General features: G+C 36.7%; 2 protein-coding genes and 1 long non-coding RNA gene across 7 annotated transcripts in view; 2 read left to right on the top strand and 1 right to left on the bottom strand.

The window, feature by feature from the left end:
- Positions 1 to 1,288, top strand: part of dgkb (diacylglycerol kinase, beta) — a 64,878-nt gene extending 63,590 nt beyond the window's left edge. For both annotated transcript variants that reach the window (XM_016680645.1, XM_007569866.2), the window contains one exon: positions 724 to 1,288. In XM_016680645.1, the coding sequence (XP_016536131.1) occupies positions 724 to 831 (108 nt within the window). In that variant the 3' untranslated portion in view covers positions 832 to 1,288. The remainder of the gene's footprint in view (positions 1 to 723) is intronic.
- Positions 1,289 to 5,504: 4,216 nt separating this feature from the next.
- LOC107838408 (uncharacterized) lies at positions 5,505 to 6,060 on the bottom strand. The gene is made up of 2 exons (XR_001664466.1): positions 5,975 to 6,060; positions 5,505 to 5,874 (listed from the first exon to the last, which is right to left on the bottom strand). It is a non-coding gene; the product is annotated as an uncharacterized LOC107838408 (long non-coding RNA).
- Positions 5,992 to 25,881, top strand: part of etv1 (ETS variant transcription factor 1) — a 30,822-nt gene continuing 10,932 nt past the window's right edge. For 2 of the 4 annotated variants that reach the window (XM_007569863.2, XM_007569862.2), the window contains exons 1-8: positions 5,992 to 6,234; positions 6,441 to 6,515; positions 7,211 to 7,301; positions 7,568 to 7,615; positions 11,222 to 11,275; positions 22,583 to 22,712; positions 23,651 to 23,827; positions 24,738 to 24,985. In XM_007569863.2, coding sequence (XP_007569925.1) covers positions 6,088 to 6,234; positions 6,441 to 6,515; positions 7,211 to 7,301; positions 7,568 to 7,615; positions 11,222 to 11,275; positions 22,583 to 22,712; positions 23,651 to 23,827; positions 24,738 to 24,985 — 970 coding nt within the window. In that variant the 5' untranslated portion in view covers positions 5,992 to 6,087. Of the gene's footprint in view, positions 6,235 to 6,440; positions 6,516 to 7,210; positions 7,302 to 7,567; positions 7,616 to 7,666; positions 8,304 to 11,221; positions 11,276 to 22,582; positions 22,713 to 23,650; positions 23,828 to 24,737; positions 24,986 to 25,881 lie in introns of those variants that run through there. The other 2 variants (XM_007569864.2, XM_016680646.1) reach the window with 1 other exon arrangement.

Genomic DNA, 25,881 nt, shown 5'->3' with positions numbered 1-25,881 from the left:
GTGCCGCTATCATTTTAAAGGCGCCTTCAGAGGTCGTCAAAGGTCAACTAGGTCTCCACACATTTAGAAAACCGTGTCAAACAACCATGGTGCTAAAATTCTAACTACACAAACATCATTTATGTTTTGTTAATGGGGGCAGGTTGAATTCAGTTTTTTATTAAATGTTTTTTTTTTTTTTCAATCTTAAAATGATAGCGGCACAAAGTATCATTTTTGCTGCACAAATGTATCACAGTTTGAAACTATATTTAGTTTCATTTTGTAAATGTGGACTCTCCTCTTGACCTTTGAAACATTTTTTAATGTTTGAACAAAACAGTAAGTAACAAAGGATTTTGCTGCACAAACAGCACATTTGATTGATGCCACATTTTGTTTGATTTTGTAAACTTGGACTGGCTGATTGACCTTTGACCTGCTGGAATATTTAGTAATATCTTTGAAATGATTGCAGCATCAGCAAAAAAGTGTTGCTGCACAAACGTTGACACCAGTTTCGTTTAGTTTAAGCCAGACTGCACACAGTTTTTGCGTTGCTATGTGACGTCTGCGTTCTTCTTCTGCAGTCGCTTTGGTGTCGCAAACCGTTGACACTGAAATCTGAAAACATCAGATTGAGCCTCTCATCTAGACCTGCTGCCTGAACGTAGATTTAAAATTAATTTCTGTGTTTTAGAGGCTCCCCAAACGAGCTTTCTCTCTGCTTTCCTCTGCTTCCAGATTCAGATCGTCCATAAGAACCAGGCTCACATGCTGATGGGAGCGCCGCAAGGCCGCAGCTTCCTCTCTTCAATCCTCAGACGAACGCGCTCTGAAAGCAAAGACTAAACCGTCATCGGATCCGAGTCGTTTCGAGCTGCTGCAGAAGCAGCTGTGGGAAAGTTTCATGAAGACCCAGTGGTCCAGCTGAGGAAGGGACTCTGACGCCTGTTTGATAGCCCAGCGGCCCGTAGCGCGCTGTAGCTTCGGTTTGTGTTGCCTGCAGCATGAAGATGTCTCTGAGATTGAATCCAAAATAAGCTGTGATCGGAACAGAGTTTGATCTTCAGTGAGCTCCAAAAATACCCCAGTTATTTCTGGAAGTCCACCTCTGTTCTTGTTCTATTTTCTGTAAAAATGTATTTTATTTTTTTTTTGCTGTTGTCCTCTGTGCCAATTTGAACAACCAAATGGATAAATTATGCATTTATTAATGTAATATTTTTTGTTATTTATGCTTATTTTGTATGCATTTCTGCATTCACCTGATGCACAATGGAAAGTAAAAAAGGTTGCTGCTGTTTCAGATTATTGTAAGGTGTAAAATCTGTATTTCACTCATGAATGCTTCAGATTAATTTGCAATATTTTCCTTATGACTTGTCCAGTTTTTATGCTGGTCTTTAAGTGGGAAACACTTATTGGTTATTCATAAAACATGCATGCTCCTTTTTGTTATGCTGGGAGATTTCTGACAAGTTTCTCCAATTCTGTGTACATTTGCTGTTGCATGAGAAAAGCTACTGGGTTGAAAATATAGTGGACATTTTTAAATCTAGGCTTTGAAGCACTCATCTTTAGTTTTATCACTGAGATGGATGAATTTTGGTAGAAAAGTGCCATAAATTTTAGAGCAAACACAGAAGCCAAGTGTGTAAAATCACAACATGTTTGGTTTTCTTGGAAGCATGAATCAAACGCCAAGGTCTCAAAATAAGATTACTTGCTGTGTTTATAGTGCAATACGTTCGTACAGCCAACATTTACAGTCCTACAGAGGCTTTTTTATTGTCTTTCATCCAAAAACACAAAACCCTACCAAGTATTATTGCTCTAGTTTCTAATACGAATACTTAGTACAGTTTAAATGAGACCAAATTAACTCATAAGTAATTCATCAGCTGGAATTATGAGCTTATTTAAGTCAGTAATTCCTTAATATTTTTTTTATAAATGTACTAGTTCCAATGGCAGATCATTTCACTTACAATATGACATTTTCACCAAGTTATAAGTGAAATAATCTGCCAGTGTATCTAAAACTGGATTACTAGGTAACGGGCTGGGGTTGCTAGGTAACGGGCTGGGCTTGGCTGGGGTTGCTAGGTAACGGTGCAATGCCCGTTGATTATGAAGTAAACAGTAGTAGAACTTTTTCATCAATGTTGAAGGAATTATTTACTCTAATCAAGCTGCTATATCTTTCTGAAAAGTTACTTATCAGTTAGTTTTGTCTTATTTTAAGTTTAGTAAAATATTTGCACTGGAAACTAAACCAAAAATACTTGGCATGGTTTTGTGTTTTTTCCATGTTTGAGCCATTTAACCCTTAAAAGCACTCTTGTTGGCACTGGTAGATGTTAATTTCTGCGTATTGCCTTCACTTGCACCTACAGAATAAACTGTTCTGGATGTTTTGCTGATTTATTGTAAGAGCAGTGTTTTCTAAAAATGCATGTTTTTCTGAGAATGACCGTTGGACTGGCTGTTCCTCTAAAAGTGCCATCCGTGATGTGGAGACCGAGATCCGAGTCTCACTACTTTCTTGTGCTTTGTAAAGTGCAGCATTTGTACAGTGAGGTTGTATTTTTGTACACAGTATGATTTATTTTTCCGCTTCCTGCTTCACTCTGGCTCTCGCTCTGTTGTTGTTGCCCACAAACAACTTACGTCTGCTGCACTGACCGAGAAAAGCGATAGAAACAATTAAAGGCTTTAGCTGTTTGATACAGTCTTCTGTTTGTCTTGTATTTTACAGTAAAAGTACAATTTCTACTCATGTTCTGCAAAACAATATGGCAATTTGATTGTTGACAGTTAAAATTTTTATTTTGTAAAACGTTTTAGAGATCTTGAGACAAACATTGTTACACTCAGAAGGAATGCAGTGGAACCTGTTCAGAGTTCATTGAATCTAACAAATTACTCTTAGAAAAGTTGCATTTTTGCACATTTTATGGAATATTTTAGCAAATACCTAAAATATCCTGAAGGAATACCTAGTCAGTGCAATGATAGTCAGGCACACTACTGACTGGCGTTTGCACAGCAGCCAATCCAGGCGCACCATTCATTTTAATGCACTGATTGGCTGTACTCCTAATGGTGCCAAATGGTTTCCACTGGACATTTTAATGCAAATTAAGATGCATTTGGTGTTTGAACTATTAGATTAGACAGTCATAAGGGAGTCTTGCATATTGTAGATGTTCCTTGGTGGCTGTCCATACGCCATAAAAACAAAAAAAAGTTCTTAAAGCTGCAGTGTTTGACTTTGATACAAATATATTTACATATTTGTTGAAACTGCCACTATGTCATCACAATATGGTATGAGACTGATAATATGAAAAAAATCTGCCTTCTCCCAGAGCGAAGAAGAAACAACCAATAAGAGCCAGGAGGTGGGTCTTGGCGCTGTCAATCACCCTCTGTGTGGTGCTTCCCCCTCTGCTACTCTGAAGCTAGCACAGCCTGTTATGATTGTTCAGGCTAGTTAGCATTAGGTCATAAATAGTTTTCCTTTAACCACAAGTTGTTTTTCTGTCATTAGTGCATTTAGCAGCAAGAACATGAGGATGATTGACAGCGCTAAGACCCTCCTCCTGGCTCTGATTGGTTGTCTTTGGTCGGGAGTGGCGTATTTCTTCTGACAGCAATAATCGATCAGAAAAGAGGCAAAGGAGATGGATGTTTTCAAATTATCTCATATTTTACTGTCATCATTTTTAAAATAAAAGTTACAAACTGCACCTTTAACTTTTATAGAAGGCCATACACAACTAAAATATATAATAAAATGTGTTCCTGTTCCTGTACAAATATGTCAAAATGCAGCACAGCTAGCATCAACAGGAAGATAGAAAAGCAGCAGCACAGCGTAGTATTTATTTTTTTATTATTATTTCTGGTTAGTTGGCATTAAATTAAAGAGGAGAATATCTAAAATACTGAAAACTGGTGATGAAAATTGCATTAAAGACTAAAAACATTTAACAGCTGCTGAGTTTTGAAAGTTGGTATCTGATTTTATCTGGGCTGCAGGATTTCCCTTGTTTGTAAAACTCATCAGTTATTCCCAGGTGTCACGGACTTTATTGTTTTGTTTCTGGTCATTTTGCTCTAATCTGCATCCCCCCCAGCGTTTTCTCACAGATATGAGCCGCTTCTGACCAGCCGGGTGGGCAGCAGCACTTGACCTGCGTTTCTCCGTCGTCGGTGGAGTTCAGCAGGAGTGGCACCGCGCTTCACTTCACATCAGCTTCATTTGCCTGGTAATGGATCCAAGATGGCAGCGGCGTGACCGCTGCCGACACGTCCGTCTTTCAGTCAAGAGTTTCCCTCAATGGTAAACTTTACTTCCAGGGATTTCACCTCAAACTATTCTGTTAGTTCAACTGGAAGTTTACAGGCAAAATGAACTGAAATAAAATGTTTCTATTAGATTGTTTTCAACGTCTGAACTTTGAATGCTGGGAGGTAAGGCAGTAATATATTAAATATTAATCATTTATTTTAGTTCATACTGGAAACCAAGCAACACATTTCTTAAGTCAGTTCAAATAAGCATAAAAATAACAAAAATTAAACATATATTTACCAACAGAAAAAAACGTGCCCTTATAGAAAAGATACAGTAATTTTTTCCTTTTGTTTTCAAAACACTGAATTAACTAGCATTTTTACAGGAAAATTTATATAAATAAAATATATTAACATAAAATGTGTTGATGTTTATGTACCAATATGTTAAAAATCCAGCACAGCTAGCGTCAACAGGAAGATGGAAAAGCCGCTGCACAGAATATGCTAAATGATATTTTTTGCATTTTCATTGTCTCATCGAGGGCGACGATCAAAACGCAAACTTGGCTCCGGGCGCCATTTTTAGTATCACCACTAACTATTAAAGTCGACCACAAACATTTGTTTTCCATTAGATTAGTACAACGACGTATTGGAGCCATTGTAGAAAAAGAAGAAGGAAATTTCCTAGAAAAAACTCAGAAATTCTCAGATTAATCTCATAATTTCTGGGGAGTGGCGGGTTTTCTTTCAGAAATGTGTTTAACACGACAATTTTTGGGATAATAATTTCCAAGAAAAAAAAAACTTGAAAGCTTTTTCTCATAAATTTTTAACTTTTCAAAGTGAGAAATTTGACTTTAATGTCTGACATTAACCTCAGACTTTCTAAGTTAGTATTTCGATTAATCTCATAATTTCTGGGGAGTGGCGGGTTTTCTTTCAGAAATGTGTTTAACACGACAATTTCAGCGATAATAATTTCCAAGAAAAAAAAAACTTGAAAGCTTTTTCTCATAAATTTTTAACTTTTCAAAGTGAGAAATTTGACTTTAATGTCTGACATTAACCTCAGACTTTCTAAGTTAGTATTTCCTCAGAAATTTAACAGGAGAGATGTGGGTAAAATTCAGCAATGACATATTAGCAAATTCGGCCTTTTTTCTTGGAAATTTTCGACTTTTCACATTTAGAACTTGGATTTTATGTTTGTTTTTTAGATATTGTCTGACTTTCTGAGGTCCTGTAATCCACGCCGTGGTGGATCAGACTTACTAAATAAGCAGATTAAATGTTAAAAACCTGCAGAACATCGTTGCTGAATAAATAAATGGAAATAAAATGGAGTTCCTGCAGCAGCTTTTGCCGGTGACCTGTGCATCACTTCCAGGTCAGCGCCTCCTGAGTCTGCGGCGCTCTCAACAATGTATCCCTTTACAGGAGAGGGAAGCGCTGGCGCTAAGGCCAGTCCCTCTGGAGGCTCTTCAAAACACCGTTACCATGGCCACGAACTGGACCGGGTAGAGCAGTGAGTGGCGTGTTTGTGTGTACGCACTGTATGTGAATGGAGCCCAGGAGGGATGAAAACTGTGAGTGAGACGAGAGGAGAGGTGCAGGATGTCTGGTTTTGAAATATTATCCAACTCTGGAGCGAAGTTGTCCCAGATAATCTGAAAAAAGGCCAAACTTACTTACTGCTGATACCGGAGCCGCGTACGCGCCGTTTGCCTGCCAGCAGCGATCTGATCCACTGAAAGGCTTTGACAGCCAATAGGAGGCGGAGGAGCGCGGCTCGTTTCCATGGGAGGCCCCGGGAGGCGATGCCAAGCCGCCAGGAAGAAGCCCAGTGCGCGGGGAGAGGCGCAGACAGTAGCCGGGGCTGGAGCCGATCCTGCCGGCCGCTGCGTGGCTTTCTGTGCGCGGATGAACACGACGCGAAGGGGAAAGGTGAGCAGATCTCCCCTCCGTCTCCTCCTGCTTTTTGGTGCGCCCTCTAGCTCCGTGCGCTCCCTTTTCCTGCTCTCTGATTGTTAACTTTACTTTCTATTAACACCGAATATTCGATTATTCTTTAGAGAAGCTGCGTTTTAGAAAGAGGCTGAAGCAGGAATGCAATTAACTTCTTTCTGTCTTTCTGTCTCTTTTATTTCAAGCGACACTTTGCAGACTGGAGATCGTGGAGAATGGATGGAAATCACGACCAGCAAGTCCCTTACTGTAACTCTGCAGTAAGTAACCAGAACTGAAAAAGTTCATTTAAAACTAGTTCTTCTCTCCAGCTGGCCCAAACTGCTACGTTAGTAAATGCAGTTTTATCTCGATTTCAGCAGCTTTCAAATTAGATCTAGGATTTTTGTTTCTTTTCAAACTTTTCACTCTTGAGAAATTACAAATTATGCACCTAACTGCGGTTGTGCAAGTAATCAAATGTGTATTTTTGTTTTAATTTCAGCTGTATAAAAAAAATTTTATTCACATTATTGTTTGCCACTTTCCTTGTTCGACTTCTGTAATCTGTTCATCTAAACCTGGAATTTTGTTGAATATATTTACAAATATTTGGGTATTCTCTTAGAAATTAGTGTTTTCCAAAACAAACTACAAGCTTTTGCGACAGAGAGACTGTGTTGGTCGCTGCAGCTTTGTTTCAGTCTGCTTGATGTGATGCTATTTGTTGAATTTTCATTTAAATTTCAGACACATTTTGTACATAAACGATGCTTAACAAATACATTATTGCTGAGACAATTTTAGGTGGAAAAGTTGTCCAGAAAATTACTTGAGAGTTGAGAATTTCCAGTAATACAAGTGTTTTAAATCAGAAATCAAAATATTTCTCCCTGTTGAGCAGCAGTGAGTGAATGACCAGTTCAGCTGCTTTTACTCAGAAAATAAATAAATAAAAATCTCTTTTTTCCACCAGACGCTGCAGAAGAAGACATCTTGCCATGAGAGTCCAGCAGACGACAGAAAAAGAAAATTCATTAAGTCCGACCTGGCTCTGGACACCGAAGGTGGGTGCAGGACGGAGGGAGAAGTTAATTTCACGGCTTCTAAACATTTAGCAAAATTCAATTGGCTCGCGGCCACCTGCGCCGCCGCTAACTACAGAATCTCAATTACAGCACAGCGGCCTGTGATGATCCTCACAAGCCTCTGTCAGCGGTCAGACTCACAAATTGACTCGTTATTAGCTGCACACTCTGAGCTGCAGCCAGTCACAATGAACTCGGTTGTTTCTGACACTTTGTTTGGTCTTTTCTGCTTTTTGTGCCCTCAGAGCTTTTCCAGGACCTCCGTCAGCTGCAGGAGGCATGGCTGGCAGAAGGTGAGTGCTTCAGCCCTCAAGCAGGGAGGCAGGAGAGGTTGTGGTGGTGATGCAGTGAAGAGAAAGAAAGGAAGGAAGCAGGCTGGAGTTGCATGCCTTGCATCGCAGTCCAATTAAAAGCCTGTGTGGAAGAGGCACCTTGTGTGTCATGCATACATTAGAGACTGTGAGCGAGCGAGGGGTCTGGAGGGAGACCGAGGAGGCTCTACCCAGAGAGTGTCATCACAGATTACCAGGAGAAGGAGACGCTCACTGTCTCTCCTGCTTTTGGCAGCAGCCAACACGCTGCGCGCCAGCCGCCACCGCCGCTGCAGCCCACCAGCTCTCTCTCTCTTTCTCTCTCTCTCTCTCTCTCTCTCTCTTTTTCTCTCCCCGTTGCTTCCTCTCAGCACTCGTCTCTTTATCTTCTACAGCTGTACTTTACTATCACCTTGTCTTCTTGAATTTCACTTCTTGGTGGGATAGAAAAAGAAAAAAATGGATCTATAATTTTTTTTCTCAAACTTCCCAAACAGACCCGTCTCTCAGAGAGGCAATAAGTTTTTTTGTTTTTTTAATCGTCTTTTTGCATATTTTAATTTTCTTTCTAATGGCAACCCTTGCTCATGGTGGTCTAACTGAGACGGGATGCTTCAGGATTTAAGCGCGAGCGTCCTCTTTCCGTCGTGTCTGCAGCACCGAACTTTTGGTAAAAAATTTATTTCTATTTTGCATGTTGGACTTTAAGATGAAACCTAATAATTTTATCTCAGTTTTTGTTGTAGTTTGAGAAAAAGTTGAATTATAGAAAATGTTTTACAACTTAAGAGTTGCTGTAGTTTCAGATTTATTCCAAAACTAAACTAAATGTATTTTAAAATGTATATAAATTTAGTGTAAAAATGCCACATTTCTAAACGGCAGTTCTGCCATAAAATAACATAAAAAAGCACAAATATTTGAGAGACTGCAGCAAATCGTGTAATGCATTGTTTAATTTTTTTTTATTTAAATATTGTTTAAAAGTGTATTTAAGGTTCAAATTAATTAATAAAGTGTTTTATTTAAGAGCATAAAATAGAATATGGTTATATAATGATCATATTTTGGGTTAAAAATCTAAAAGTTTGAGATTTCTGCTCCAATATTTTTCTAAGTTGTGTAGACTTCACTCCAGTTGCGACCTGCGTTTACTCCAAGTCTTTTTTGAAATCCGATCGAGTCGTAGAAAAGTAAATTCTCCCGACAAAATGGACTCAATCATTTATAGACTCCCATTTATTCTTCAACCCGAATCTTTTAAAAAATGGGAAGTATTCTTTGTTACGGATCCTGAGATATTTAAACGACTGTGAGGCAGAATTAGCAGTAAAAGAGTAAAAGACGTGTTTTTAATATTTAATAACCAAAGTGATGGAATGAAACGGCGGCCGGAGAAAAAAGGTGTTTGAGTTCAGGATTACGGTTCTGCCTGTCATGGGTCGATGTGATGATGTACGGTTCAGGATTGTGGACTTAATGAATGACTTCCTGTCCATTAAGATGAAAAGGAATACCTTCCCATTTCTAAGATTTATCGGTTCAGGTAATTGGAAGAAGACGAGGAACTATGAGGGACGGGTTAAATTTCCGACTCCAAAGACGGAGAAGTTGAAGGTTTGTCAAATGACGGGTAAACGTCTGACCCCCTCCGCCGCCTCCACCTACTTCCTCTCTAACTCAAGACGCTTTTTTTTTAAAAAAAAAAAAAAAAAAGTATACATTTTTGTAGTTTTTTCAAATTTTCCCTCCTCTTTCACACTCATGTCTAGCTTTAGTAAATCCGCGCCCGTTTTAAAATCCCTTTAAATGGTTTGTGGGTTCAGTTTTGCAGCCTGTTTTTTGTGAATGGTTTCCAGCTCTGCCGATCTCCCCGGGAGCTTGTTGGCCCATTCAGACTGACTCACCCATCCTCTACTTCCTCTCACTCCACCACATGCTGCTGCCCTTTTTCATGCTACAATCCAACTTTTTTTAACGTGGCATTTAATGTTTTGCTTAGTTTTACTTGGTTTTTAAGATTTTATTGCATGTGCGTTTTTTCCTCCCTATCTGTTAATTGTTTACTCTCCTCTGTTCACACTTCTGATGAGAGGGAATAACAGACCTCTGACCACATCAAGAGTGATAAAAGTGGAAAAACCTCTCGTTTTTTTCATTTCGAAGACCTCCAGACACGTCGAGACACGCTACTGGTCGTGTGATAATGAGGATTCACCTCTTTGTGGGTATAAATAGAAGTGCTAATGACACATTTAATATGTCTTTTTGCTGCAGAGAGTCAAACTTGAGGGATGTGGGGAAGCTGTCAGCGAGTGTAAACACTCTGGAGATAAATATGTGCATGCCTAATTGGAGCTGGAGCGGAGCAGGCTTCATTATTTTAGCATTAGCTGGGTGCAGGTGAGGCGTTCGCTGGGTTTGGGTCGGAACAGACCTGACTCGGTAGGTACAGGTGGACCCACCAGTGGGGGAGGAAGCCAATTAGATACTGGTAGCAATGGGTGATTGGCTGCTGGCAAACGGGGGAAAGCCGAGGATGCGGCGCAGTCAATGGACGGGGCGTCCTCCGGAAGTGGATCTGGGAGGCGGAGAGGGAGCCAGACGGAAAAAAAGGAAAAATCTGCAGCAAGCGAGTCACTGCAAGTCAGCCAGGGTCGATTTATATCTTAATTTTAATCAAAAATCATTTTATGTACAACTATGGAAAAATGAGGAGCTACTCCATTGAAAACCTCCTGGTTATTTAACCAAATACTGACTGAACTCTTCTGAGTTAAAACATTAATATTGTTGTTTCTAAATGAACATAAACTTGTTTTCTTTGCCTTATTTGAGGTTTGAAAGCAGTGCATCTTTTCCCTTATTCTGACCATTTCTCTGCAAATAAATACTCAATTTTGCTTTGAATTTCAGAGACATGTTGTCAGTAGAATAAAAGAACTGCGTTCATTTTACTCAAAAATATTCCTATAAACAGTAAAATCAGAGAATCTGATCATTTTAAGTGGCCTCTTAATTTTTTCCAGGGCTGCATATATGCATAAATTTAGATTTATTCCAACAATCATCAAAATGAGAACAGATTTCTTTAAAAACAATTCAGGTTTGATAATAAATGCAACCGAACTATCATTTAAAAATTTAAAATGCGAAAAACATAAAAAAGTAATTTTTTTTTTAAATCACATTATCGCCTCAGTTTTATAAATTTTCTTTTGCAAATAAACTGCAATTGAGATTTAGAGAAAACAGATGCATGACGATGTAATCAGAGTTTTTAGAACATTTCAGCATCAATAAATTAAAACAAGTTTAGGTTGGAAAATGTAAATTTGAGAGTAAAATCACTGCAGTTCAATTATATGCTAACATTTTTTTAAAAAGAATCATGCAGATTTTACATAACTTGGTTTAATGGTTGTTACATTTTTTAAAAAAAATGCCTAAGGATGAGGATTAAAACATATTTCAGAGATTTTCTTCACGAATTTGAAGAAGACAAAGCGACTCGGTTCTGCAGAGATCGGTCTGACCGTGAGAGAAAAATCCTCTGCTTCGTTTTTTCTCTTCTCTTTGTGTCTTTAGCTCAAGTTCCCGACAATGACGAGCAGTTTGTTCCAGACTTCCAGGCAGAAAACTGTGAGTAGGAAACATCGCCGCTGCGTCTCGTAGTTATCCACCTCTTCTTTTAAATTTATTTTAAATATTGTGTGTGTCTCTCGGTTCGTTCATCTTTGCTTCCTATCTGCAGCAGATAGACGTACGAAAACTAGAGTTTATCACGATCTGTTTACCTCTTTCTCTTGGTGGTTTATTTGCATAAGGAAAACATCAAAATCTTGAGGCAGACTTTTTTTAAGCTGATATTTTTATCTCCCAATGCCTTTTAAGTGACGCTTTCTTTTTTTAAATCTCCCACGGTAACCTTTTCTCAAAGGGCTCCTGCATAAACCATCCAGTGTGGTTACGTTTTCTAAATAAGGCACAGTAAAATTAGTGACTACATTTATCTTTTTTACTGGAGGGTCGGCTCGTCTTGCAGAATAAAAACAGCTGCAACTCTTTTTTTTTACACAATTTATCCCATTGAATATTAAATTAAGTTTCTAATAATACTTGCAGAAGTGTTGCTGATGTCTGATTTCGTGCACTCAGCGATAAGGAGAGCGCACAAACATCACCTGGTTGTGAACGTTGGTGGCTCACGGAGGCTTGGCACGCTCCGTCTCTGGAGGAAATGAAGCCAAGGTGGGGACAGAAATTGAGAGAGTGGAGCGCAGTGGGACTCGGATCGAGCACATGTCTTTCAGATGAGCCAAAATACGCATGAAACTGTGAGAAAAAGCACAAAAGTGGGCGCCCACGCCATGATTTCCATCATCCTTTAACCCCAAGAGCAACAGCTGAACAATGATTGTAGGTTTAAAGGTTTTAAATATGGTTGAGTCGGACATTCAATCATCAATTTTGATAATAAATATCTTTTGTATAATAAGTTGCATAGAAAATCATTCCTCTCACCTAATTTGTGAATAGTGTGAGCAGCTACACTGCAAAAACACAAAATGTTACCAAGTAATTTTAGTCTAGTTTTTAGTGTAAATGTCTTATTTCACAAAACAAACTTTCAAGTAACTTTTCAACAAGAAATAAGAACTTTTTTTACGTAAATAATTAGATCTGTCACAATAACAAATGATCCTGGATGATAAATTGTCCCAGAAGTTATCGCGATAAACGATAATAATGTTGATTTTTAGACACTTTTCAAGTAATATCACAATAATGTTGCAAAAAGGACACTGTCAAAGATCAATAAACTTCAAATTCTAATGAACATGTAACACTGGATTTTAAATTTTCAAAATAAACAGAAACAACAAATAAATTAATTATAAAGTTTCTGTAAACCAAATCCTCCAGTTGAGACTAAAGATTTTTATCCTCATTTTAGATGTTTATAAACATTAAATTTTCCAGTTTTTGGTAAATTTAATGTTTCAATTGTTGCTCTATGTGAAATGCCTTGTTGCTGAAATGTGCTGCACAAATAAACAATAAAACTAGAAAAATGATCAGTAGAAATTATTGAGCTCGTTCTAATTTATCATGTGATTAATTGATTTATTGTTTATTTTACAGGCCCATAAATAATGTACTACCTCTACTGGCAGATTATTTCACTTACAGTAAGACGTTTTCCCCATGTTATAAGTGAAATAATCTGCACAATGTATCCAATACTGCGTTGCTAGGTAACGGGCTGGGCTTGGCTGGGGTTGCTAGGTAACGGCTCAACGCCCCATGATTGTGAAGTAAAAGGAACTAGAAGTTTTTCATCAATATTAAAGGAATTATTGAGTCTAAATACGCTGCTACATCTCTCTGAAAAGTTACTTATGAGTTATTTTTTAGTCGCATTTTAAGTGAACTAATATATTTCCACAAGAATCTTTTTTGATTTTGTGTTTTTGCGTTGAAAAAATAAAAAATTCAAAGTAGCATCTCTAAATTACCCAATGATGAGTTCAGAAGCAGAGGTCACCAAGACTGTCCCGTTGTCCTTCAGAGGTAGCCGGGGTGGGCGGCCATGATGGCAGGAGGCTGCTGACCATCTGAATTGTCCTGTTGGCAAACCTGCCGCAGACTGGAGGGGCGCTAACAGATGGCGGGGGGGGTGAGGGCGCCGCGCCGCGCGGGGCTGGGCGCTTGAGCAGGCATCCCAGCCGGCAGCGATCCCATATGGGTTTCACCGGGCCGAGAGACGGAGGCGCGGCCGCTGAGGTGGAGGTGGAAACACTGAGCAGAATGAACTGGAGGAAAAGCGGGCATTTTGTTTATGAAAATACCCAGTAGATGTTTTTGTTGGGCGTCCAGAAACACTCAGTGGGACTGAATAGTCCAGATTTTTTATTCCACTGCAAAAACAAACTTTTACCAAGTATTTTTGGTCTAGTTTCTTCTCTTAGTTCACTTGAAACAAGTCAAATTAACTTAAAAGTAACTTTTCTGCAAGATACAGGAGCTTGTTTAAATAATTCCTTAATATTGACGAAAAGGTTCCAGTTCCATTGGCAGATTATTTTACTTATAACAACATTTTTCCTATATTACAGGTCAATTTATCTACCAATTGAGCAAGTTCTTTATCATCAATATTAAGGAATTATTTACTTAAAACAAGCTCCTATATCTTGCTGAAAAGTTAGTTTTAAGTTAATTTGTCTTATTTTAAGTGTAACAAGAAATTTGCACTGGAAACTGGACCAAAAATACTTGGTAAGATTTTGTGTTTCTGCAGTTATTTATTTTTTCAATAATCCAATATATTCTATGTATTTTAGAAAATATGTTCTAAAATACATAGAAAAGATGTGTTGATGTGGTTTAGTCGTCCATAAAAAACCTTTAAATGTTTTGACTCAGTTAAAACTCAATATTAACTGTTTACTTGGGTCAGTTTATAAAGAAAGACGTTCAGTGTTTTAAAGGAGCTTTTTATGGGCTGAATGTCTATTAAACCATCCATCTTTTAAAAATAATGGTGCAGGCCACAAAAAAACACAAAGCTAAAGTTTTATGTGTCATGAATCTGAAGACCATTAGCGACAGTTTATTTGCCGTCTTGTCAATCTGTCCTTTATGACAGAACATTTCGACTCAAAACATGTTTTTGGTTTAAAGTACAAATAAATATATCAGATTCCATAAATCCAAATGACAGCGACACATTTATTCAGAAAATATTCATGTTTGGATAATTACTAAATTAGCTAGCTAACTACATTTCTAGCTTATTGCTAAAAATTGTTAGCTTTTCTAAGGGGAACATTTGTTTTATGGTATAAAAATATGATCTACTCATTAATTTTGTCTAAAATTTAGATTGTGACAGGATTGTTTAACATTTCTTTTGTTAGCTTGCCACGTGTCAAATTAGTAGCTAATGCTAATCATTTTTGATAGTATGAAACATTAACATTAGCAAAATCTGTGTATTATAGATCGATGCATAAAATAAGTAAATGTGTTTGTCTGAAAATATAAGATGAATTTAGCTAGCATGCTACATGGCTAGCTTCATATTTGCTTATGCAAACTAGTTAGGATTAGCAAAGAACAAATGAGTTTATAAAAGTATTTTGTATAGAAGAGTTGATATAATTTTACACAATTTGATGTTTTTTATCATAAGAAGCGTTCATTTAAATTTTATTTTTGGATATTTGGCAATAATGGTAAAACTCCAGTCTACTGCAGTTCATTGGCCTCCCTTTTCTTTTGAAGAATGTATTAAAATAACAATGAATAATTAACATTTTCATCATCTGAAAGTGTTGTCGTACATGGTAATTTGGGAAAAAATCAGAATTGAGCATTATTAGATTGATAGAGCAGCCATTGATACTTAAGTTTGGTCTCAAGGTTTTGGGGCTTATAAGAAATAATCAATCACTGATTCTCATCATCAGACTTTAAGAAAATTATTCATTTTTACTCAGTTTTTAAAAGGTTATCATTAATGTTAGATCACTAAATATGGGCTAAAATCCACAACAATTGGATTACAGTTTGGGTTTTTGATCATATGAAGTCTTGAGAATTTTGACAATCAGTGATTTTTGATTCAACTGATAAAAGAAAAAAATCATATTATTTCAAAATTAAACTGTTTTTTGATTCCTGTAAATGTCAAATATCACCTGGCTTTCTGTTATGTTTGTATCATATTTGACACATCAACCTTTTTCAGTTAGACAACAAAAAATATGAGTTAAAAAATCACATTTAAACAACTTTTATTATTTTTCACAAATATCTAGATTTCTTACCTGGATTTCGTTTTTCTGTAGAGAAAAATTAATAAAAATACAAATAAGCCAGTTAGAGAAACAAATTTTGCTGGATGATAAATTGTTCCAGAAGATATTGCGATAAACGATAATATTGTTTTGAGACCATTTTCAAGTAATCTAAAGGTAACGGCGTAAATAATGAAAGAACACATTCTCAAAATTTATTTTCTAATGAACATTTCACACTAAATATCCAAAATAAACAAACAAAACAACAGAAACAACAAAAGAAGAATTATAAACAAAACTGTCCTTCAAGAGAAGGGATAGTTCAAAACAAAAGATCGAAGATCAGCTTTGGTAGAAAGAGAGAAAGAAAAGAGGAAAAACTATAAGTCAAAATATAAATATAATTACTGAGCTTGATTTAATTTGTCTCTGTGATCAACTGAATTGATAGATTGATTGTTTATTGCAACATAATTTATTTCATTTCCCATCAAAACCGAAAGTAAAAGAATGAAATCCAGTTTTAATTTGATGTAAACTGTAAAAATGAGCTAAATGATCCAGTAAACTTTTGGCTCATTTTGTGTTTTTTCCACCTTAAATTTCATGACCTTTTCATGTTGAGCAAGCAGGACAGCCGTCCTCAATGTCAACTTTCTGCTCTCCGCCGACCAACCAGCATGCAAAGCAAAAGTGTCACAAAGCTGAAGGAGAATCGGGAGAAATTTCTTTGTCTCAAACTCCAACACAGATGCTTACCATTAGCATAACTTAGCAGGGAACGAAGGAGGAGCGGAGGTGTAAAATGAGGCCACACGTTGCCGGCACATCCGAGCCGCCATCATTTAGCAGCAGAGCCGAGCGCCTGCAGCAGGTGAAAATGGAATGGGAGGTTTTTCACCGCTGCCAAAAGACCTGAACTTTTTTATGAATGGACCGGAGAAATATCTGCCAAACGTCGGCTCCGGTTCTGCCAAAATTCACAATTTGCTCCTAAGAGTTCACAGCAGTTTGGGCCAACAGATCCGTCACCAAGAGGTGGTTGACTAAAACGAGCTCCGTAGCTTCTGTCTGTCGTTTTCCGTCTTTGTAGCGAATTACTTGTGTTTTTATGTAAACATTCTCCACAGAAAAGAAAGATGCAGGTTAAGAAATGCAGGTAGTTGTGAAAAATAAACAATAAATCAATGAGTTCAATTAAAACAAACTCAATAATTTCTATTTGCATTAATTAGAGTTTTTCTTTCTACCAAAACTGATCTTCAGTTTGGTGTTTTGGTCCCTTTTTCACTCATTTTTCTTTGTTTTTTCTGTTGTTTATTTATTTTGGATGTTTTCTGTCAGACGTTTGTCAGAATTTAAAGTTTATTGATCTGTCAGAATGTGTCCTTGCATTATTTATGCCATTGTATTACTTGAAAATGGTCTCAAAACAACAATGTTATAATTTATTGCAGTAATTTCTGGGACAATTTATCGTCCAGCAAAATTTGGTTTTGTGTTTTTATTTAAACATTCTCTATAGAAAAGCAAAATTCAGGTCAAGAAATGTAGATAGCTGTGAAAAATAATAAAAGTGGTAAAAGCTTTTTAAATGGGATTTTGTAACTCATACGTTTTATCTAACTGTTAGAATGTCACGTTTATTTGGTAATAATGTGTATTTTACAACCAATATATTTTACTATTATTATCAAATATTCAAAAGCAAAACATAAATGAATGCTTCTTATGATAATAAAATTATATCTACTAATCGGTACAAAATACTTTTAAGAACAACATGAACTGGATTGAAGAGCCCTAAAGGTTTTTGACAATAAATATTTTTTACTATCCGCACAGCAAAGACTTGAGAAAACTAATAAATGTTTAAGAGAATGGCACAAAAACATTAGCATTAAAAATGGGCCTGATAATTGCTCTAACTACCTCTCTCCTTTCCATCTTGATTAATCAATATGTAGATAATGAGAGCAATCAAGCCATGATGGGCATGACATTCTGGACTGGATAGGAAGTCTCTGCTTCAGTCAGAGGCGATGCCCTCGCTATTGATTTGTGTACCTTGGCACCCTGCTGACGAAATCTATTGTGACATTTCCATTTCTAATTTAAGACCCTGTGCTGCTGCATTGTTACGACCCGATGCGACGCTCAGTCGAGTCTTTCTGAGGGATTCTCACGCAAACCGAGGAACTTCACCTCTTAACTTTAATTAAATTAAGAAATTAAAACTAGAGTTTTGGCATCTGCTGGGTTGGAAATTGCTAAGTTGTTGATTTTTTGCGTTTGTTCCTATTTTGGGAAAATCCGCTTATGGTTTCAACTTCTGGGGAGTTTGATACAATAAAAGCATAAAAGAAGCAAATGACAACAGACGAGGTAAACGATCCTATCAAAAGATTTTAGATCACAAGAAATATAAGATCTTATTAAATTTACGTCGTTTTCTGTTACTTTTTAAATTTCAGTACATACACTGCAAAAACACAAATCTTAATAAATATATTTGGTGGAAATATCTCAGTACACTTATAAAAAAACAAAACTAACTTATTAACTTTTCAGTAAGATATAGCAGCTTGTTTAGAGTCAATAAATTCTTAATATTGATGAAAAAGTTCTTGTTCCATTTATTTCATAATCAACGGGTGTTGTGCCATTACCTAGCAACCCCAAGCCCAGCCTGTTACCTAGCAACCCCAAGCCCAGCCTGTTACCTAGCAACAAAGTATATATTAGATATATTATTTTATTTGTAACATGGTGAAAATGTTTTGTTATAAGTGAAATAATCTGTCAATGGAACTAGTACATTTTCAGTAATATTAGGTATTTTTCAGTTAAACTCCTGCAGAGAGTTTGTTTTAACTTTTCAGCAAAACTTACAAGAAAAAGTTACTTGCAAAACAAAGTTACTTACAAGTAGCTTTCCAGCTACTTGTAAGTTAATTTTATCTTATTTTAAGTGAGCTAAGATATTTGCACTAAACTAGATCTAAAATACTAGAATATTAGAAACACTAGATTAAAATACTAGAAATATTTTGTGTGTTTTTTGGCGACTGAAAAAAAACCTAATTGTGACTTTAATCTTAGATTTTTATATCAGACTCTTTATCAGAGTTAGATTTCTTTGTTTTTAAGTGGTTGTAATCTTCTCCTGTATCGGTTGATAATCAAACCGATGACGGTTTTAATCGTGACGATTGAAGCTCAGACGTCATTCTGACTCTGTGCCGTCTAAACGAGCCCCGTCAAAAGGTCTCCCCTCAGGAAGTGTCTTTTTGACCTCCGATCGATGACCTGGAAAGGTCAGGCCCCCAGTGAGGGCTGCGAACGACCCCTGGGGCCCGGCATGCGGGGCCGTGCGGTCGGGCCCCCAGGCGCTCGGCGGACAGACCCCTGCACACCCAGCAGATGTCAGGCAGATTAGAGAAAAACCCAAAACAGCTGCTGGATCTCAATGTTTGTTCTGCAGCTTCACTGACAGTTCGTCAAGTTTCCATCTCTCTTTCTGCTCATGCATTCTGCACTGCAAAGATATCACCACGTACTTTTGTCTAGTTTATATGTTTCTTTCCTAATATCCCAATTTAAAATCCACTGAAACCAAATAGCTTTTTAAGGCACTTAATTAGTTAATAAACTCCACCTTCGTGCCAATATAACACTGCAAAAACTCAAAATCTCAGACAGTTTTATCTTTACCAACTGAACCTTCCAGAATGTTCTCAGTAATCAAACAAAATTTTTAATTTTCTTCACTAAAATCTGTTAATGCTGCAAAAATATAAAATCTCACCAAGTATTTTCTGTCTAGTTTGTAGTTAAAATATCCAAGTGCACTTGAAATAAGACAAAACAAACTACAAGTAACTTTTCATCAAGATATACAAGATTATAAAGTCAATAATTCCTTAATATTGATAACTAAGTACTTGTTACATTATAACATAGGAATCAATCAATCAATCAATCAATCAACTTTAATAATATTAAAGAAAAAATTCTTTATTTCAGGTGTATTATTTATACTGTGTCCAATACTGTGTCCAAAGTGTGGCTTGGGGGCCATTTGCGGCCCTCGGAACAATTCTGTGCGGCCCTGGATCAGGCTGTTGATGCAGATTTAAAAACAACAGGGAATTTTTCACTGAAAACACAAAACATTCATCCAGGTTTTTGCTTTGAATTTAATTTATTTTAATAATAAAGATCAGTTAAAACAGAGTTTAGTGCATGGTTTGCTGCTTTTGGCAAACCTGCAAGACTTTTTCCGTTTTTTGTTTTAAATATACAATTTACACAAATCTGACTGCTTTGTTGTGTGTTTAGTTTATTTAACAGATAAGAATAAAAAAATAAAATAGCATGCTGTTAAAATTTTGTGGTTCTTTCAACTTTTTTGACCCCATGCAAAACGTTTGGACCACTGACGAAGACCGAAATACCAAAACACGTTAGGATTCTGAATTTAATCTCAAAACACTAAAAAATACTTAGTATGACTGAGTGTGTTTTAAAGTGTGATGTGTTTGCTTCCACCTCGAGTCGGAACCGATTCCCTTTCTCATAATTCTCAGTTTAATCTCAGAATTTTGACTTTTTTCAGAGAACTCTGAGGTTTAATCTCAGATTATTTTCCCTGAGGTCTGACTTTAATATCAGAAATATGATTATTTTCAGAGAATTTTGACTTTAATCTCCAATTTCTCAGAATTCTGATCTTAATCTTAGAATTCTGACATTTTTCCTCATAATTTCAACTTTAGTCTTAAAATACTTGGTATGATTTTGTGTCTTTTTTTTAGTGTGGGATCGCTTCAACTCACGAGTCAGAACCGACCCCCTTTCTCATAATTCTCAGTTTAATCTCAGAATTTTGACTATTTTCTGAGAATTCTGAGGTAATAGATAATTAATAGATAATTTTTTAATAGATAATTTTCTTGAGATTAAAGCCGAGCCCGGCTTTAATCTCAGATCTCTTTACTTCTTTACTCTGACTTTACGATCAGAATTCCGACTTTTTCTTGTAATTCTGATTTTAATCTCAAAATACCAAAATGCTTGGTATGATTTGTGTTATTTTTTGAAGCGTGTTGCCGTTGCTTCCAGAACCGATCCGCTGTCAGCGAGACGCGGCCAGGCAACCCGAGCCCGGCTTCATTCTGACCGACTGACTGGGCTTTCCTTCAGAGACGCAGTCGATTAGATTAGCGTTGATCATGACTCGAGATGATGGGATGTTAATCAGGACTGATCAGGCACTTAACAGCCTCTCAGATGGACCGGGCTCACAGCGGGGGCCGCAGGGCCCCCGGCCCCGCCCGGCCCGGCGGATCAATGCGCCCGTTGTTGTCGTCTGGAACGTATTGACAGCCTGCTGAAAGCAGATAAAGTATTTATAGGGGCCCGTTTTATGATTGTCATATTTCACCAGCAGAGAACCGGCAGGAGAAACAAACGAGATTTGAAGTGAGTTGTTTGTTTGTGTCGGTGACGTCCTGAGATGTCAAAATGGAGGACAGGTGGAGTCTGTGTTTCACTGCAAAAACACAAAATCTTACCTTACTACACACAAAATAAGACAAAACTAACTCAGAAGTATCTTTTTATGTATTTCCCAGTAACTGTCTTATACACTGCAAACACAGGTCCAACTTTGTCCCAATTTATTAACATCTCATTCATAAAAACCTTCATTTGAACTACGATAAGCATAGATGTTGTTTAAATCTGGAGACGACCGATGTCAAATTTATTCATATATCATTTCAAAAACAGGTTTAAAGTGCGCCAAAGTGCTACACAAAAACACTAACAATAATAAATTACCGTAAATTGGTGAGGAGATGTTTACTTTTCCGATGAAGGAAAAAGAAAACAAAAATACATTTCTCAAAAAAAATTAAACCATTAAGAAAGGCTACACTGTAAAAAAAAATCTGTAAAATTTACGGTAAAATACTGGCAGCTGTCACAACTATCAGTGTTTTACCGTAAATTTTACAGATATTTTTTACAGTGTAGTATTCATCAAATACGTCCATAAACTTGTAAATCCACTTTAATTAGAGTGAGAATAACAACAACAGACAAAGGAAAGATTAAAACTAAAGTAACAATAATAATAGTACAAAATAAATTGAAAATATATATTGAGGTATTTCAACATGGATCCAGTTACTGGTTTCCATTTAGATTTAAATTTAAGTTGTTTTTTCCATAATGTTAATCTTTATTTAATTCTGTCTCTCCAGTCCATAAAACTGGGAGTTTATGTTCCTAACCAAGAAGAACTAAAACATTTCTTTGCAATCAGAATTAAGACTTTAGTCAATCATTTATTGTCCTTGTTCAAGGAGCTTGTTTTAAGGTAAATAATTCTTTAATACTGATTAAAAAGTTCTGGTTCCATTGGCAGATAAATTTATTTACAACCAGATATTTTCCCCATGTTATAAGTGAAATAATCAACCAGTGGAACCAGAACTTTTTCACCAACATAAATGAATTATTTACGTAAAACAAGCTCTTAAATCTTGCTGATCTCATCTTACTTTCACATTAGTTTTGTCTTAATCAGATGTTTGCACTAGGAAAAAAAACCTTAATGATTATTTGTTTTTGTTGTTTTCTGTGTGTAAATTACACTGCAAAAACATTAAATCTTACCAAGTAATTTAGGTCTAGTTTTTGTGCAAATAAGACAAAACTAACTTACAGGTAACTTTTTTGTAAGATGTAGAAGCTTGTTTAAATAAATAATTCTTTAATATTGATGAAAAAGTTCTAGTTCTAGTTTTATTGGCAGATTATTTAACTTATAACAAGATAAGTTCATTTAACTGCCAAAAGAACAAACTCATCAATATTAAAGAATTACTGAATTAAAACAAGTTTCTATATCTTGCTGAAAAGTTATTTTTAAGTTCATTTGTCTTATTTTAAGGGAAATAATACATTTTCACTAGAAGCTAGACCAAAATTACTTGGTAAGATCTTGTGTTTTTGCAGTGTATGAGTTTATTTTTCCTCCTGAGCTCCTTAGAAATGTTTTAACTTTTAATATTAAACTTGATGTGACGCCGTTGTGATTCAGGTGTGTTTGTCTCTTTGTCTCGCGCTGCAGTGGCTTTCCACGGACTGCAGCTGAAGATCAAGCGGGAGCTGCACAGCCCGTGCTCAGAGCTGAGCTCCAACTGCAGTCAGGAGCGGCCCTTCAAGCTCCAGTATGGGGAGAAGTGTCCGTACAGCATCAGGTGGCCCGCCGCGCACTTCACCTGTTAAAACATGGCTGGCGCTTCATCTGAAGGGCTGTGCACAAGACGCCCAGATGAAACTTGTTACTAACATGAAGGAGTGTTCATGAACGTCTATGTTTGAATGTTTATCAAGTGTTATTTGGTAAACAAATGAAATAAAGTGTATTTATTTGGCAAATTTACCAAATAAAGTGTTATTATTTGGTAAATTTACCAAGTAAGTGTTATTATAAATAATAAAACTTACTTATAATAATAAATGGTAATAATAACATTTATTTGGTAAATTCACCAAATACATTATTATTTGGTGAATAACGACACTCGTAATGCAAAGTTTACACTTTTAATTTACTTTTAATCAGAGTTGGGTAGTAATCACAATAATCAATAAATCAATTAATTGTATGATAAATTAAGATTAGCTCTATAATTTCCATTTGCATGTTTTTCTCTCTTTCTACCAAAACCTTTTTGACTAAAGTCTTCAGTCTGATGTTTTGGTCTGAACTAGCCATTTTTGTTTACAGAAACTTTATTTATTTGTTGTTTCTGCTGTTTTGTTTATTTATTTCAGATAATTAAAATGTCTTCCAGTTCCAGTGTTAAATGTTCATTAGAATTTGAAGTTTTATTCTTACATTATTATCGCTAATAATATTACCTGAAAATGGCACCAAAACAACAACATTATCATTTATCAATAAATGATAATGTTGTTTTGTGACCAACAGTCATAAACATAAAACTCCTTCATGTTTATTATTGCACATCTTTTCAAATAACCAAAACTTGCATTGTTGTAACATGTCCAGCTTGGCTACAGTAACTTATTTCACCTCATCTGTGTCGTTCTGGACTCGGTACCAGAACGTTCTGGACTCGGTACCAGAGCGCCACAGTTCCCTGACATCTGGGTTGTTTTGTTGCCGCAGTGCCTATGAGCAGAAGCACCACACAGGAATGAAGCCCTCCAGCCCAGTGACGCCCCCCTGCAGCACCCCGGTGTCCCCCCTGCACCATGGCTCGCCCACGCCCAAACCGGACCGGACTTACGCCCACATCCCGCCCTCGCAGCCTCTCCCGGACAGCGCCTACTCCATTGACCACAGGTACCGCCGCAACGTCACCATTAACCCGCTGGTTGCCCTGACAACGGACCGTAATGGTGCCCCAGTGTTTATTAACTGGCCAGAGGGGAAAACAACTTTGGCAGAACATTATTGTCCTATTAGCTCTAGATAATAGCAAAACACTCAATCTGAGAGTATTTGTTTCTAGTTTCTACTGCAAATATCTTCTTACACTTGAATTAAGACGAAACTAACGTAAAAGTAACTTATCAGGAAAATATAGAACCTTGTTTTACGTAAATAATTCCTTGGTTTTCATGAAAAAGTACTAGATCTGTTTATTGCGCCGTTACCTAGCAACCCCAGCCAAGCCCAGGCCGTTACCTAGCAACCCAGTATTGAGTCCATTGGCAGATTATTTCACTTACATTGAAATTGTCTTGTTTTGTAATGTGTTTTTGAAGTGTAAAAAGATACTTTAAAACGCCACCACATGGCTATGAAAAAAAGCCCTTAAAAATAGGATTATTTACCTTTTTTGTCTTTTACCAGCAGCATTTTAGAGTTGCTCTACTTTTATTGAGATTTTTTCTTTTACAAACTTTCATTCCTGCCTTTCTGAGGGGAAAAATTTGCTTTTTTTTTTTTTTTTGACAAACTTCCAACAGTGTCTTCAGTCAGACTTCTTCAAATTTGCTGCAATACAGGCAGCTACAAGAGATCTCTCCTGCCAACAGCCATCACTTTAACTAAGAATTTGAGTTAATTTGAGTTTAGTATCTTTGAATTTGAGTTTTCTTACCCCTCCTACAACTTAACAGTGTTGAAAAATACTTAAAACAATTAATTGCTTATAGAAAAAGTGTTATTTTTCTATCTTTTTTTATTATTTCTCCCATTTTTTATTGTGTTATTGTGTGCCTAATGTGTCTGGTGACTGTTTTCCCAGATTTCGACGCCAGCTCTCTGAGCCGTGCCACTCGTTTCCCTCCCCGCCAACGATGGCCCGGGACAGCCGGCCCATCTACCACCGGCAGCTGTCGGAGCCCAGCATCCCCTTCCCCCCTCAGGGTTTCAAGCAGGAGTACCCGGACCCCCTGTTCGAGCACCCGGCCATGATGGGCGCGCCGCTGCCCCACGCCTACCCAGCCAGCATGATGATCAAGCAGGAGCCCAGGGACTTCACCTACGACTCAGGTGAGAGGCTGACGGCTTGATTTCACTTTTTTCACCCGCAGAAGATTCATTTCATCAGCGAGAGGCAATAAGCAATAAATCAGTTAATTTGCTTTTCTCATTTTTTGTCTAATTAAGTTAGCTTTAATTAGTTCTTGGAGTGGGTTTGCTAGTTTTTAAATGTTTAGTTTCAGTTTAGTTTGTAGCAGTTAGTGGTAGCTTCAGTTTTTCACACCTAGCTTGATTTAAAAATTTCAAAAAGGCTAAAGCAAGTTTCTTTAGACATTATTATGTTATCACCTTTTTAATACTTGAAAATGGTCTTTAAAAAACAATTTTATTGTTTATCGCCATAACTTTTGGGAAAATATATCGTCCAGCAAAATTTGTTATCGTGACAAAGAGGGAAGGTTATTATTGTTAACTAAAACTAAAGAAATGACAAAAGCTGAAACTGAGAAAACATTTCCGTTTAAATAAATGAATTAATAATAAATAATTAATGGGGAGAAACTATAGCTAACTGGAATTATATCTAATGTTTATTCAACATTACATATAAGCTCATTTCAATTGCGATTAATTCATTTCTTACCTAAATCCAATACTTAGACCTGTTTGAACACCTATAAATCAACCGAAGTATGAAAAACTAAAACCACCACAGTAACTACTAAAAACTAAAACCATAACAGTAACTACTAAAAACTAAAACCACCACTGTAACAACTAAAAACTAAAACCACCACTGTAACAACTAAAAACTAAAACCACCACTGTAACAACTAAAAACTAAAACCACTACTGTAACTACTAAAAACTAAAACCACCACTGTAACAACTAAAAACTAAAACCACCACTGTAACTACTAAAAACTAAAACCACCACTGTAAAAACTAAAAACTAAAACCACCAC

The sequence above is a fragment of the Poecilia formosa genome, unplaced genomic scaffold (genome assembly GCF_000485575.1).
Source record: "Poecilia formosa unplaced genomic scaffold, Poecilia_formosa-5.1.2 Scaffold250, whole genome shotgun sequence".
Lineage (NCBI taxonomy): Eukaryota > Metazoa > Chordata > Actinopteri > Cyprinodontiformes > Poeciliidae > Poecilia > Poecilia formosa.
This window is presented reverse-complemented; position numbering and strand designations above follow the sequence as displayed.